General features: G+C 36.9%; 1 protein-coding gene across 3 annotated transcripts in view; it reads right to left on the bottom strand.

Annotated features, from left to right (window-relative positions):
* pav (kinesin family member pavarotti) overlaps nt 1-12,907 on the bottom strand; it is a 40,207-nt gene extending 27,300 nt beyond the window's left edge. For 2 of the 3 annotated variants that reach the window (XM_071678951.1, XM_071678953.1), the window contains exons 1-7: nt 12,832-12,907; nt 11,497-11,656; nt 9,330-9,539; nt 7,911-8,113; nt 6,790-6,957; nt 4,354-4,453; nt 4,033-4,131 (exon numbers count right to left, since the gene is read on the bottom strand). In XM_071678951.1, coding sequence (XP_071535052.1) covers nt 4,033-4,131; nt 4,354-4,453; nt 6,790-6,957; nt 7,911-8,113; nt 9,330-9,539; nt 11,497-11,656; nt 12,832-12,842 — 951 coding nt within the window. In that variant the 5' untranslated portion in view covers nt 12,843-12,907. The remainder of the gene's footprint in view (nt 1-4,032; nt 4,132-4,353; nt 4,454-6,789; nt 6,958-7,910; nt 8,114-9,329; nt 9,540-11,496; nt 11,657-12,831) is intronic. The other variant, XM_071678952.1, reaches the window with a different exon arrangement.
* Nucleotides 12,908-14,671: the final 1,764 nt, after the last annotated feature.

The raw sequence follows: 14,671 nt of genomic DNA, 5'->3' as shown, positions 1-14,671 counted from the left end.
TATACATGTAAAGGAAAACAAATAGAATGAACAACAAAGTATACAAGTTATATAAACAATTATAGTTTAAACTTTCCTATTTCAAGAAATAGAATTGACAACAAAGAAGAACATTTATACTGATGAACCTAAGATGAAAATGTAAAAATTTTATTAGGGAAAAAATTAACAGACATTATTGAATTAAAAAATCAAGTTGTCGCAAGTTAAATGGTCCGATGATGATTATGAAAATAAACTTCCAATAATAGTCCGATAACAACAACTAAATCATTCATTATATTTTCTTATTATACTTAACCACTGTTTCTCGTGTCACAGGGGTAGTACGAGGAAACAGACAAGGAATGGCCCAACCACTCATACACACATATATATACATAAATGCCCATACATGCACATATACATATCAACTTATACATACATATACATACAAAGACATACATATATACACATGTATACACTCATACTTGCTGCCTTCATCCATTCCTGTCGCTACCCCGTCACACAGGAAATAGAAAAATCAACTTTGAGAATTATCTGTTATTGGATTATCCCACCCATCCCTACTATCTCTTTTCAAGTCTTACACTTGATCACAGATAAAACCAAACCCTTCCTTCTTATGTTTTTCATCTAATAAATCAATTTAGTTTTCAAAGTGAAAAATCAATTGTACTTATATTACCAAAGAAGTCTTTGGTCACCTTAGAAAAATGGACATGAACCTAGAATACAGTAGAGTGTAATGAGAGGCTGTATGCACTTAATCTATCCCATTTGCTGTAAAAATATATAAAAATATTACTGATGATTTGGCATATCATTCAATCATCAGTCATATAAAGTTTTGATTATTTAAAAGCACTCATGACCTGTGTACACATGCCCCAGGTACTAATTTGCACAAACATGCACTAGACAGAATCACTCTAAGAGATATTCCAGAATAAAATCAATAACCCAAATTAAAACTTCTTTCATACAGCTGAAACATTCCATTTTTCCTGAAATTCATAAACAAGGGTGCGCATATGTATATACATACACCAGGACCCTGAGCTGCAATGCTTTGACCTGCAACATTATGAGCCTACAATGCCTCAGAATTAGGATTTATTGCATAACCCTGTGACATGCTTTGACTTGTGACAAATTTGGAAAAAAAATCACTTTTTAATGTGTATAAAAGAATTTGTTTTCATGAAAAAGTATATCATCATAGTTTGAGGTACTGTGTATCTAACATGTACATTCCACTGATATCAGTTGATTTATATCCCACCAACTGACAAAATACATTCATCCTATTCAGTGCTACCCATTATTCCCCTCATCTACAGTAAGTGTAGGTATTTCATCATGTCTGGGAGGAAAAGCATTACGCAGAAATAGTAGGCTGGAACATTAGGCACGAATGGCAGCTAGTAGTTGATAAGAACATTAAGTAGGAGCATCTGGAAACTGAGCTAGAGTTACCCTCAGCCAGTGGCCAGTTAAAGGTGAGGCACTAAAGGCTAAGAAGCAGCACTGAAGTTCAACAATTATGGTCACTTTTGCTGTGGCCACCTCCTTGAGAGACTTCCCAAAGGGAGCAAATGTCAGAGATACAGATGGAGAGATAGATGTGAAAATTAAAATATGTACTCAGTGGAACACAAATAGTTCAGGAGCTGATATAGATAACTCCAGTTCCTATCCTCCCAATAACCCTCTGTCCACCTCATCCTACTCAAGCAGCACCTAAAGCACTAACCATCACATAACTCATTGAAACACCTAGATTCTTAACTTCTTTGACTCAGCCCACAAGCATGTTTCATCTGTAGAGGTCAGTGTCAGGAGGACTATGCTGTCCCTTAGTCCTTTCTTTACTTCCATACTTACACGTCTACCTTTCATCATTAGTCCTTTCTTTACTTCCATACTTACACGTCTACCTTTCATCATTCTTTTAAGGGACCCAATGACCCTTCTACCCCATACTACTCTCTCCTTCCACATCACCAAACTTACCCACGATATCTCCCAAATACTTAAATTGTCTCACTTCTTCCAGTCCTTCTCCCTCCATATCTACACACATTCTAATGCACTTTCTTCTCCCGTGCTATAGGGACACTGCAAAATCTATACTTTCACTCTGATTCTTTTTGAACACAACTACTTGTACTCACATTTACCTTCAACTGCATAACTTAACACATCATAAATCACTCTTAATACCTTCTGCAACTCCTCTCCACTCTCAGCAAACAACACAGTATCATATGCAACCTCAGGTAATCAATGAAAAAAAGCAAAACATTCTTGGTATTGATGCTTACCCCCCTTATAAACTAGTTATACTGTAACTGATAAGAACTGTTCTGGTCATGGGGATACCATACATCTTGATGAAGATTACTGAAACCTTGAAGAGGTCATAGTAAAGATCACCATAATGGTAAAGATAACCTTAAAGAGGTGTAGAAGCTTACACTGTTTTCCTAGATTCCATGATGGAAGACTAACCTTAAGGAATCTATGGGCAATAAGCTGGTGCAGCCATTAGCTGACCTTAGAAGCCATAACAGACTAGCAAGTCCATGGTAGATTTGACCTTGATGAGGAAACCTGCCAAGGATCTCATGAAAACAGCGCTTGATTATTGGACCATAACATTCTACACAAGTGAAAGAAATGAGTGATAAGTAATAGGGAATATCACTAGAGGCAAATATATTCTGAACATACTCATATATGCAAGTACATGTAATAACAAACATTCCAGCCTGTTGACTAGGAAGCCACAAGGAACCGATGCTTTCATTCCTCATTAGGGTTCTTCAATTTCTGTCCTTTGCAAGCCTAAAATTGACCCTATATCACCTCTACAAAACCAGCAAACTACTAAAACCAAATCTAAACTTATTACCATATTGGATAACTGCACCTTCACACCCAAAACTGATACAGGTATCTGATCATGACATGTCTACCCCAAACAACCCTTGTCAAATATCCACATCAACTGAAAACAATTCACACCTTAAATGGCTTCTGCAAGGGTGAGCTCTAACCCAACCCCAATAACATGAAACCAAATCAAGTGATGCCATGTATCCAAATAATAAGACTTACCATAATATTGCCCAACTTTTTTACGAAACCTTGTTTAAATATATGAGAAAACCACAAAGCTAGTAAGAGTGAGCATGATACTCTTATGCTTACTTAAATTAAGGATTGAACAATAAATTTAGCTTGTGAAACTACAATACTGACAGTAGTAATAAACTAACAGCTGACTTCATCAAAGTTTTAAGATTTTTTTCAATTTTATAAAATCAGAACCTAAAAATTGGTAATAAAAAATGATCTAGGTTCAACAAATAAAAACTTTTATCCCTCAGTCTATTAGAACTGGAAGCTAAAGTATATTTGCCTCAAATTGTTAATGTGCCTTTCTACAGCAGGCATACTATTTCTAAAAGACAAGTCCAACTAGAAGCCAGGTGGTTGGTGCCTTCTGCTAAGTCACTTAATCCCAGCAGGTAGGGTTAAATAATGGCTAGTTAAGCTAACTCACATGACTAATACATTCACATCAACTCTACTTGCATCTGACTGGTTCATTACAGTTAATTACTGAGATGGTGATCAATGTGTTTGGAAGTCTGATTTCTGCTTATATAGGGTAAATACTGCCTTTTGAAAGAAGAAAACCTTAAGGCATAGGTCTTTGCAATTCATTATCAGGTACAAAAAAATTGCTAATAACTATGAACATCAGTCACTATCAATTCTAGATTCATGACATCTTAGCAGGTAGCCTTTTCAGGCCTACTACAGTTATGAAATTTGTGATCCTTTCTCAGGCAAACTTTAGAATACGAAACATGAAAATGCCTTGAAGGAATGCAGCTCATCTTTTTGCCCAAAGACTATCTTTAAACTGCAAGAAATGCTGAGAATTCCAAAACTACTGTTACTGGATAAATTGCTGACACTTGCAAATCAAATAATTTCTTTATATCAATTTAAACTTACCTGAACAACCCTAATGGTAAAAATGGAGTGTGACCGAGACGACTCACAGTTCAAGCGGGTATATGCAATCTTGCGCCTCTTCTGGCCTTTGTAGAGAACCTACCAGAAAAATTCAGATATAAATAATTTCTTGAGCTTTATATAAATCTTACTCAAGTATAATCATTATGAACATTCTGCAAAAATAAGAGTAAAGAAGGATGCTGGTATGAATGCTGTATCTCAAGGTTGAACTGTTTGCCCCCAGCTGATTTCCCTTTTACCAGTTTTGTACATAACTCTTCTTAATATGCCAACACAAAGTATTTCAGGACTACTAACCTCTAATGCATCTTCAGGAGTCTTAACTTCCACTTCTGTACATGCATGAACATACATGTTGTGCTGGGCATCTTCACGAATTATTTTAGTTTGCAATCCCCTGGAAAAAATTATTACTGTAGCTGAGCTTACCAAAATTTTCTTTAAATAACTTACATGTAACGTGCAAAAACACACCCATGTCAAGGCCATCTCAGATGAAAGAATATCTGGATAGAGTACAGTGGTATGAGAAAAATAAAGAAATCAAGTACTACTGTACTCCTTAGGTATTTGTAGAACTAATTCCTAAGTGTGAAAAGAATGTAGGAAGAGGAAAAGATGATAGAAGGAAAAAATTCTACAGCTCTGATGTTTAAGGATAGAAGATATCTTAATGGTCAATCCTTATGTGGTTGGTCTCCACAAAGAAACTACGAGAAGCAGAAGCCAAATGCATGTTATAGATTCAAGACTTAGTGGCAAGGACACATGCAATCTACCATAATGCTGCTCCCCTCCCTCACTTGGCTCCCTCATATCAAGCTTCCTCTCTAACTGGCCTATCTCTGTGGTTGTTGATGGATCAGCCTAACCCCTTTCTTTTCTTCATCAACAGCGGTATCACTCAAGGGTCTGCCCTGTCCCCTACACTTTTCCTTCTTTTCATCAATGATTTTCTCTCTTCCACAAATAACCAGGTACTCTCAAACACTGACAACTCAACAGAGCATTCCTCCACATCCTTAAATTCTGCTCCTTCTCTCTTTCAATCAGCATCTCATCTTGACACAACTCCCTCAATGAACTCAGACTTGGACAGGATATCTCAGTGAGATAGACGAAATCTATTTAAGTTTAATACCTCCAAGACCCAGTTTCTAAGCATCTCTGTCTAAAACTTCACACAACTTTCGTTTCTTCTTTGATGGTTCTGTAATTCCACCTCTTGACTCTATGAACATACTGGAATTACTGTAACATCTACTCCTTCTGCACTGGAAGTCGTTTAAATGTCGAAACTTCTTTTCCTCTGAACAGTGGCTCCTTTTATACAAAGGACTGATTCATCCCTTTATGGAGTACTGCTTGCACATCAAGGGTAGTTCTAGCTCTGCATCCTAACCTGACAGGGTTGAGTCAAAAGAGTCCGACTTATAAAATCTCCCCTAAACTAACTTTAAAACTTCAACTGCTTGTCCTATGCCACAATGTTGGTTCACTTCACTCTTTTATAGGTATTACTATAGTTTTTGCTCCTGAAGGCTAGCTGCTTGTGTGTCCCGACCAAGCAATACTTGGCAAACTGCTGCATCACATCATTACTGTATGGAAGTTGGGCTGTTTTGATACCTGTTTCATTCCCTATACATCAAAGCTTTGGAATTCTCTACCTCCACATCTTTCATTTTAAAAGACAAGTTTTTCACTTCCTCCAAAACTCGTAAATGCTTTTCCTTGTCTCTTCTTTCTCCCTTTCTAAATCCTCTACATGTTTCAATTAAGGCCCAGCCTTGATGTCAATTTTTGTCAGTGACTGTAGCCTCAAATTATAAAAAAAAGTTACACATATACTATACCCCAACTTGCAATGATTTGCCTAGAGACATTATGCACTTGCAACAATTGAGAAACACAGCACATCACCTACTTCTAACATTTATGCTTAACTCTTACAAAGGTACTTAAAAGAATTTCTGTGTACTTTTCTTTACCAACAAAATATCCAAATACTTTAAGATTTATCTGTACTTATCATGCATATTTTAATGATACCATGCAAAATACTATTTGATCCATGTCCCACCATGTGCCAAAATACATTCATATCATAAGGTAATCAACTTGTAAACAAGATGTCACCTGATGCACACTAAGGTTTGGGTAATTACCTATTTGTACTGTACAAGGAGGGAGTTTTACACTCATAGGGTCCCATCTCTTGAACATTCTCAACTATCACACAATTTCTACGTTTCTGTACATTGAACATTCTCAACTATCACACAATTTCTACATTTCTGTACATTTTCTGCATTAACCATGTCTTTAGTATAAAATTACTTTTTAATAACTTGACAATTTTCTTGTTTAAGTTCATATTATTGTCCTTTGGTTGTTCTATCCCTAAATCTCTCAAGAGAACTATTTACTGTCTACACCATCAAGTTATGATCCAGTCAACAAAGGCCACACCAACACGTACGTTCATACATCATAAAACCAGAAACCTTGGCTCATATTTCCTTCAATCCTTGTTCTCCCTTCCATTTTTGTCAGACATGCATGAATCTTGGGAATAATTAGAATAGAAAGAATAAAAAATGCAGTTTTATGAGAATCTGTCAAAAAATCTCGTGTATGAATAAAAGATGATGTGGTCAGAAGAGAACAGTTTGAAGAGTATGGATAAGTAGATAATATCACTGAGGCAAGAAAAGTAAATAATTGCCTCACCTTGAAGGGCCCACCTCTGGAATTTCTTCCAACAAGTCGTATATGTAGTTGTTGTAAATCTCAATATATGCAACAAAGACTGAATAAACATTGTCTTCATCAATATTCTCAATTCGAGATGTATCAGGAATGCGCTGGGAGTTGTCCTGTGACCCATTTGTATCTCTTCTGAAACATTATAGAAACTTATCCTACATATGGCTCTCACAATACTTCAAATACATAAATTCCACTAATATATCTATTCATCCTAGACTAGGCCTAACCCTGTGCAACATAGTTTATTTTGCTGAGATACCAAACCATCTCAAAGGTTATTTTGTACACAAAATAGTATTTTTTTCCATCATATCAACATCTAAACACAGCAGTAGAACTAGGTATGGTTAGCTAAGTTAAACAGCAATAATTGTTTGCATTATTCATAAAACTGATTAAGCAAACAGGAATATCCTCTTAAATGTTACTGCACATGACAAAGGATATTTAAGCAAATACATGGTAAAAAAAAAAAACTCAATCGTACTCTTACTCTTCCAACTCTTTAGGTTACCTGGAATGAGCTGTTTGTTTACCTGCTGTATTCTGCCAATGTTTTCAACCTCCCACTTTCACTGGATTTAGCCCAGTAATTATAACTATAGTATCTGTTTGTTTTGTGTGCAGCCTTGTTAGATGTCATATCAACAACATGGCAGTTCTAACAACTTTCTAAGCCACCTTGGTTGACTTTATCTGCAAACTAAAACATCTACAGCAAATTAGGTTTCAATCACTCATGTAAGAAAAGTATGACTGAGGGAGTTAAAGAGGGTAAGCTGAAATGGTTTGGACATATGAGGAGAATAAGTGAGGAAAAGTTGACAAAGAGGATATACATATCAGAAGCAGATGGGAAAAGAATGGGGACGCCAAACTGGAGATGGAAAGACAAGAGCGAAAAAGAATTCAAGTACTCAGGGCTTGAACAAGCAGAAAGGTGACAGGTGTGCACAAGATAGAGTAAATTGGAGCAATGTAGTAGACAGGAGGCAAGGTGCAACCAAGAATCATAAAGATAGCTTTCCCATATAGTTATATACCTAGAATTGGTTGTTTGTCAAACACATCTTTAATCATACCTAATTTTAGGAGTCTTTGGTATTCTATTATTTGGAGTTGCATCTATTTTTCGTCGATCACTGAAGGCATCTGATTCACACTGAGGATCAAACCCATTCATACCATCTGGTTTGAAGATACATCTCTTGGCTTGGTATTCCTGGATACTATTGAAGATCACATCAAGAGTCCTCCTTACAATTCCACCATCTTGTGGAGAACCCTAAAATCAAAAATGGTCCCTTTAAACTCAAGCTCACTCATTACTCTTACAGTCGCTAAATTCAGATACATTCAAAGCACAAACATAATCCACTTAAAAGCTCTTGACATAGTTAGTTCTGCATTTTCATTTCCTTTTAACAGGAAAACTTTCCATACCCAATATACTATTTCTGGCTGTCTAGAAGGGTGGCTCCTGCAATACAGGATTTCCCAGAGGAGCAGACACATCTCGATTAAATTTTGATGACTCTACAACCCAATTTCTGTCCATCTCTTTCTAAAACTTTGTACAGATTTCTCATTGCTTCTGATGAATCTAAAATTCCATCACTCAACAATAAATATGCCTCAAAACGCTGGAAGTCCTGTTCAGATACCATAAACTCTTTTCTTCAAAACAGTTGTTCCCACAATAACGATCCATCCTTGTTATAGAGCAATGCTCTTACATCTAGGGAGTCTAACCCAACACACAAACTACTACACAGAATGAACTCCAAAGCAATCTGACTCATCAACTATCCCACCCTGACCTTATAACTTGACCCACGTGCCCTATATTGCATTGTTGGTTCACATTCTCTCTTCTACAGATATCACTTTGGTGTCTGTTCCCAAGAGCAGGCTGCTTATGTCATTAGGTAAACCATGTAATAGTCAATAAGGTACTGCATCACATAATCATGAAACTGATGATGACAAAAAACGAACCACTGTGAAGTCTATATCTTTCCCGATATTGTGAAGCTTTGGATTTTTCCCCCCTTAACTTGCTTACTAACTTGCACAAATCAAAAGGGATGTTTTCTGCTTCTTCAAAAAACTCTTTAAAATATTCTTTCTCTTCCTTTTCCCTCTTTAACCCCCACATCAGTGCAAAAATTTGTCTGTGACTGGCACCTTCAGGCATAAAAAAGCATCTTCCATGCACCTGATATTCATGATTTACTCATGTTCTTCCAACAAATGCCACTCTCACCTGCATAACCCTCATGCCAACTTTCTATCTCATTCTTATCCCGTCTATTGATCTCATTACTAAAATGTGAGTGTCATCCCTTCAACACACAGCCTTTCCATGTGCCAAAAACATATCAATTTCATCAAATCAGTCCTTCATACTAACATTCTTCACACACAGATGAATCATGCAATATACCTGAAAAGCCATAATCAAATACAATGATACAGTATACAGCACTGTGAACACTTACCTCCATTGTAAATGTCTTGCCAGATCCTGTAACACCATAGGCAAAAAGAAGGCCATTTTTCCCATTCAGAACATCTGATACCAAGGGTTTAGCAGTTCGGTCAAACAGGTCTTTTTGTGATACATCAGGACCAAAAACATGTTGAAACTTGTAATACTGCTCTTTAGCAGTTCCATTACGAAAAGCAAAACATGTCACTGGTGGAGTAAGCTGAAAATATGATTAAATTACCTAATATCAATTTTGTATCCTGAGATAGTGATACATGATTATGTCATAGCCTCATATCCTGAAAATCAAAGAGAAATAAAATCATGACAAAGTAAGTGGTAGCCTAAAAATGAAGTTCATCCCAGCCTCATGCATATATCTATAATTTTACATAATCCATATAAAACCAAACATATTACAGTACACATGCCCATCTTTTTATAAAGCAATTTTACCAAATTTTTTTAACACTCATTACAGTATCATCTGCATAATAAACCTTGATAATTTGAAATTTACTCTAACACTTTTAAAATGTATGTCCTATCTACAAAATCATCAAACTACCATGTTAACATTAAACAGCACTGATGCACTCTAACAATTATTTAGAACTACCTAACCATATTTCTACTTACATACTCATTCTATCTCTGTATTCCCTGCATGTCGTAGGTTACTAAAGGGTGCATAAGCAAAGGACTATAACCCCCCCTTCTCGTATTTCAATTTCTAAAAGCAGGAACAAATGGAGCCAAGCATGGAGCGCTCCTCCTCTCTGAAGGTTCAGGCTAGGGAGTCTAAATGTGTGTGAATGTAACTAAGATAAGATGAGAGGAAAGATAGGTAGTTTGTTTGTAGAAAGAAACCCTGATGTTCTGGCTCTGAGTGAAAAAAGATCAAGATTATGGGGAAGAAAGGTTTGGAAATGTCTTAGGAGTAAAGCCAGGGGTTGGTCAAAGGACAAGAGTTAAGGAAGGAGTAGCACTACTCCTGAAGCAGTTTTGGGAATGTGTGATAGAGAGTAAGGAAATAAATTCTAAACTGATGAGGGTAAAACTGAAAGTGGATGGCAACGAGAATGATTAGTGCTCATGCATCTGGCTATGTGAAGAAAGATCATGAGAGGCAAGTGTTTTGGGAACAGCTAAGTGTGTTAGCAGTTTTGATGCAAGAGACCAGGTATTAGTGATAGGTGATTTAAAAATGAAGGTAGTACTGTGCTAGTTGAGGGAATAATTGGTGGGTATGGGGTATTTACTGTTATGAAAGGAAATGGTGAAGATCTTATGGAGTTATGTACTGAAAAGGGACTGATGATTGGGAATACTTGGTTTAAAAAGAGGGATATACAAAAGTATACATATATGACTAGGAGATGATCAGCAAGCATTACTGGAATACCTATTAACTGATAAGTGCGTAAGAGAGAATTGGATGTACATGTGTTGAGAGGAGCAACTGGCGGGATGTCTTTTTATCTTTTACAGGCGAGAGTAAAGATTCTCGAAAAACAGGAAGTGAGATAGGAAAGGAGACTTGTGTGAAGAAATACAAAGAGAAATTAAGTGTAGAATGGCAAAAGGTGTGATTAAGTGATGCAAGGAGAGTGAGTGAGAAATAGGTATTTAAGGAAGCAGTGCTGGCATGTGGAAGAGGTGCATGTGGCATATGAAAGGTGGGAGGTGGGCAGATTAGAAAAGCTAGTGAGTGATGGGATGAAGTAAAGCAGCTCATGACAAAGAAAAGAGAGGTGTTTAGACAGTACTTACAGGGAAGGAGTTCAAGTGAGAGAGGGATGTATTACAGAAAGCAGCAGGAGGGCTAGACGAAGGTTTTCATCAATTTTGGAGATTTTCAAGATAATTTTTGTGCAGTCAGGCTGGGATCTAGGGGTAAGGAGCCCTCCCATTAGATATATTCAACTGGTACAACTGCTTCAATCCAAAACTTTCCCTGCAATCTAGGGCAGTGATGGGTAAGACTGATCCAACAACACCTGCTAGACTTAGAGGTAACAATCCCGTATCAGAAAATTTCCGATAACAGCACAAGCTCTAATCACTAAAAAGCCTCTATCACTATTGCAGCTACTGAAAATTACAAAAATTTTATGCATATACAGTAACATGAAATCTAATATTAACCACTACAATAAGTCTATTGAAATACTGACCTTGACTGTACGTGAGTCTACAGCAATGACACACTCCTCCTGGTCAGGGATTTCAATTGGTCGAATGCGGCAAAAGACTTCCACTGGGTCCTGTTCTACATTTCTCTCTGCTGTCTTTGGCTTTGGGGTTGGTCGAGGTCTCCGAAACATGGGTGTTCTACTGAAATATGAATCAAATCATAAGAGCACCACTACTTTGCCTACATTTTCTAAGAGGAGACTGAATCTTTAGTAAATCATGAAGAACATGAAGTTTTTCTCAACTGCAATACATCCTACTTCAAAGCATTAATAGCAAAATCAAAAAGTTATCTTACTTGCCACAGTAATCTATAACCATAAGAGATTTTTGGACCATAAAAGGAAGTAGCAAAACAACATGAAGAAATAATGGTAAAATTTTTGATATCCACCTGGAACCAGGGTTTTGGGTGGGAATAATCTCAAACAGTAGTGACTGGCAATAGAAACGAAGATCAGAAATGTTTAATAAAAATCCAGAACAATTTAAACCAAACCAAACTTAAACTAACCTAAAGATCCATGTATGTCCAAAATGGTAATAATACAGAAATTCTGTTACTTACACATATAAAACGAAAAGGACATACTGGTACAACTAAAAGCTTCAGGTGGCTCAATTAAACCTAATGCTAGGTTCATTAGTTAAAACAAAATGAAAAGAACCAAGCTTAACTTAATCTCTGCTACATTACACAAGAGAAAGTTATACTTATAAAAGCCTTAAAATCTTCAATGAATCAGCATTTGAGACTGAAAATTTTACTACATGTAAAAGTAACTGAATAATTTAGGCAACGCGTTTTCCTGAGGGAGGAAAAAAAAGCCTGTTTACATTGTAATATTCAGTAATTTATTTCTCTAACGAAAAAAGTTAGGGAAATCTGCAGTCTCAGTGAGTTAAACTATACGGTGGGGAAGGCTTTGACGCCCAAGACAAGTGTAAGAATAAATCATTATACCAAAACAACTACTACTAAATAATACACACTACCAAAAAACGTTCAAATAGTCTTCATTCAAAGGTCTGCTGAATGAGGGTTTCGGAAACCTCTTACACACTTTTAAAGGAATTTAATTAATGATATTCAAGTAAATGAGTGAAGAACAAACACAAAATGATACTTGTGAAGGGAGTCACTTTCCTTATCCTGACTGTGTAGTATCAACAGCCTGTGTTTACCTTGTCAACATCCACCCCTTAAAGTCTATTTTCCAGCTTTATCATCCTAATAATTATACCCGACATATCTCACTTTATACACAATACCGTAAAAATTCATATCTAACAATCAAATGCAATGAAATACTTACTCAGGCTTCATGATATCGAGAAATATGAATGGACACAACAGAGAGACATTCGAATACAGTGGCGAGTTTTGGCGGTGCTGCCCCCCTGCGGACACTGGCCCAAACTCCTGCTTCCCCGCCAAGTTTGAATCACGTTAAACTCAACAGATTTTCCTTCACGAGTGAATATCTTTAACCATTCATAAAGTCTTGCCAGTCGACAGTAAAATGATGTACTTATGAGTTTGTTTTAACAGTTGAAATAAAGACAAACTGGCTCCCAACCAAAAAGATGCGTTGGAGAGTGAGGTACACCAGTGTTTTCGTAGTCCTTATTGACTACCTTTCTTATGGCCAGCTTTAAACTGACAGATCTCAGATGAACGTATGTCAGTGCAAGTGTGTGGAGGGTGGAGTGTCCCCTCACGTACCGCTTACCAGATCATACATCTGTTTTTTTGTGCGAGATTATTTGCTATTGCCAAAGCCATAGATCATATAATTAACAAATTCTAAATCAATATTTTTCAGATTCACTTTCAGCTCTTAAAGCTATAGACTCTGGTCACACAGAGATAAGTGGAATACAAGGCAATATTATTAATAAATCATATACATACACCAAAGATATCATCTTGATATGGATGCCTGGTGGGTCATTGCAGTATCTACAGCAATAAGCAGGCAAACAAGTTGGCCAGGTCGACCTCAGAACTCGAGGAGGTCTTTCCGATCCCTCGGAAGCTTGGGTCTTGCCTCTTCTGGGGAGACATCAATACTTCTGTGGCAGAGTCAGTGGACCGACCTGACAATAAACAACAGATTTAAGCAAGAAGTGGCGGACTGGCCGACTTCCTACATAAAGAACACGAGAGAGGAAGTCGTGCTAGCCCGCCTCAAAATGAATTGTACATACACCACCCACCTCAAACCTTACTTTGAAAAAACCTTCACCTCCCAATATGTAATACAGTTGATGATATTAATTCAATAAAACATATCCTCTTCTGCACACAATTCACGCAGCGGAGGAACTTATAGGGACAAGACAGCAAAGTCAAAATCAAATAGGGTTGCAGACCTAATGACCTTTCTTATAGGAAGCTGGCCATAAAACCCAACAAACAACAACAACATTAGGTATGTAACCGTATCTTTGTTGTTAAGTAACTCACGTTTCTTTTTTTTTCATGAAATAATATTGCCAGGGGAATGAATTATGACAAATATGATTATCTGACATGAATACTGCTCTTATCATATGAAAACACTGAAATTTCGTTAAATTGTGAGTCACTAGAATTCATTCATTATAGTTACAATAATTCAGTTGAGATGGCGCACTAAATATTCATCTCTTTAATAATTAAGGAGAGTGGAACAACGGTAGATAATTGGCTGGTAACTTCTACTCGAAAGTCAGATATGGGTCTAGATTCTCTTACCTTAATGTTGCTTAAGTACTGTCAGGAAATGTGTCTCACAGCTGATATGTCAAGTCTCATATGGCGCAATGGGCGATGTCATTCTCTTTTTCCAGTGAAGTTCTTTTCCTAAACTTTTCTGCAGTCCATGTTTCCGTTTGATGTATAGATTTTATCACTCTATACAAAAATATGATTTCAGTATAGAGCTAAGTCACATTCTAGAGGAACCCATCGATGAAATTAAAGTTTATTTATGATAAATACACATATGGGGCCTCTCATGTTTGCCTGTCACTAAGTCAACAGGAGGCCTGCCTTAACTCGTGACCAGTATCTCGAGGGTAAATTTCCAGAACACTTTACTTTGGACGCCTCGCTCCGTGCTGCCAGATAAGTGGATGTACAGGTGTAAGAAATCTACAGGAGTCAAATGA

Source organism: Panulirus ornatus, chromosome 29 (genome assembly GCF_036320965.1).
Source record: "Panulirus ornatus isolate Po-2019 chromosome 29, ASM3632096v1, whole genome shotgun sequence".
Lineage (NCBI taxonomy): Eukaryota > Metazoa > Arthropoda > Malacostraca > Decapoda > Palinuridae > Panulirus > Panulirus ornatus.
The sequence above is the reverse complement of the archived record's forward strand: the minus strand, read 5'-3'. Positions and strand labels throughout refer to the sequence as shown.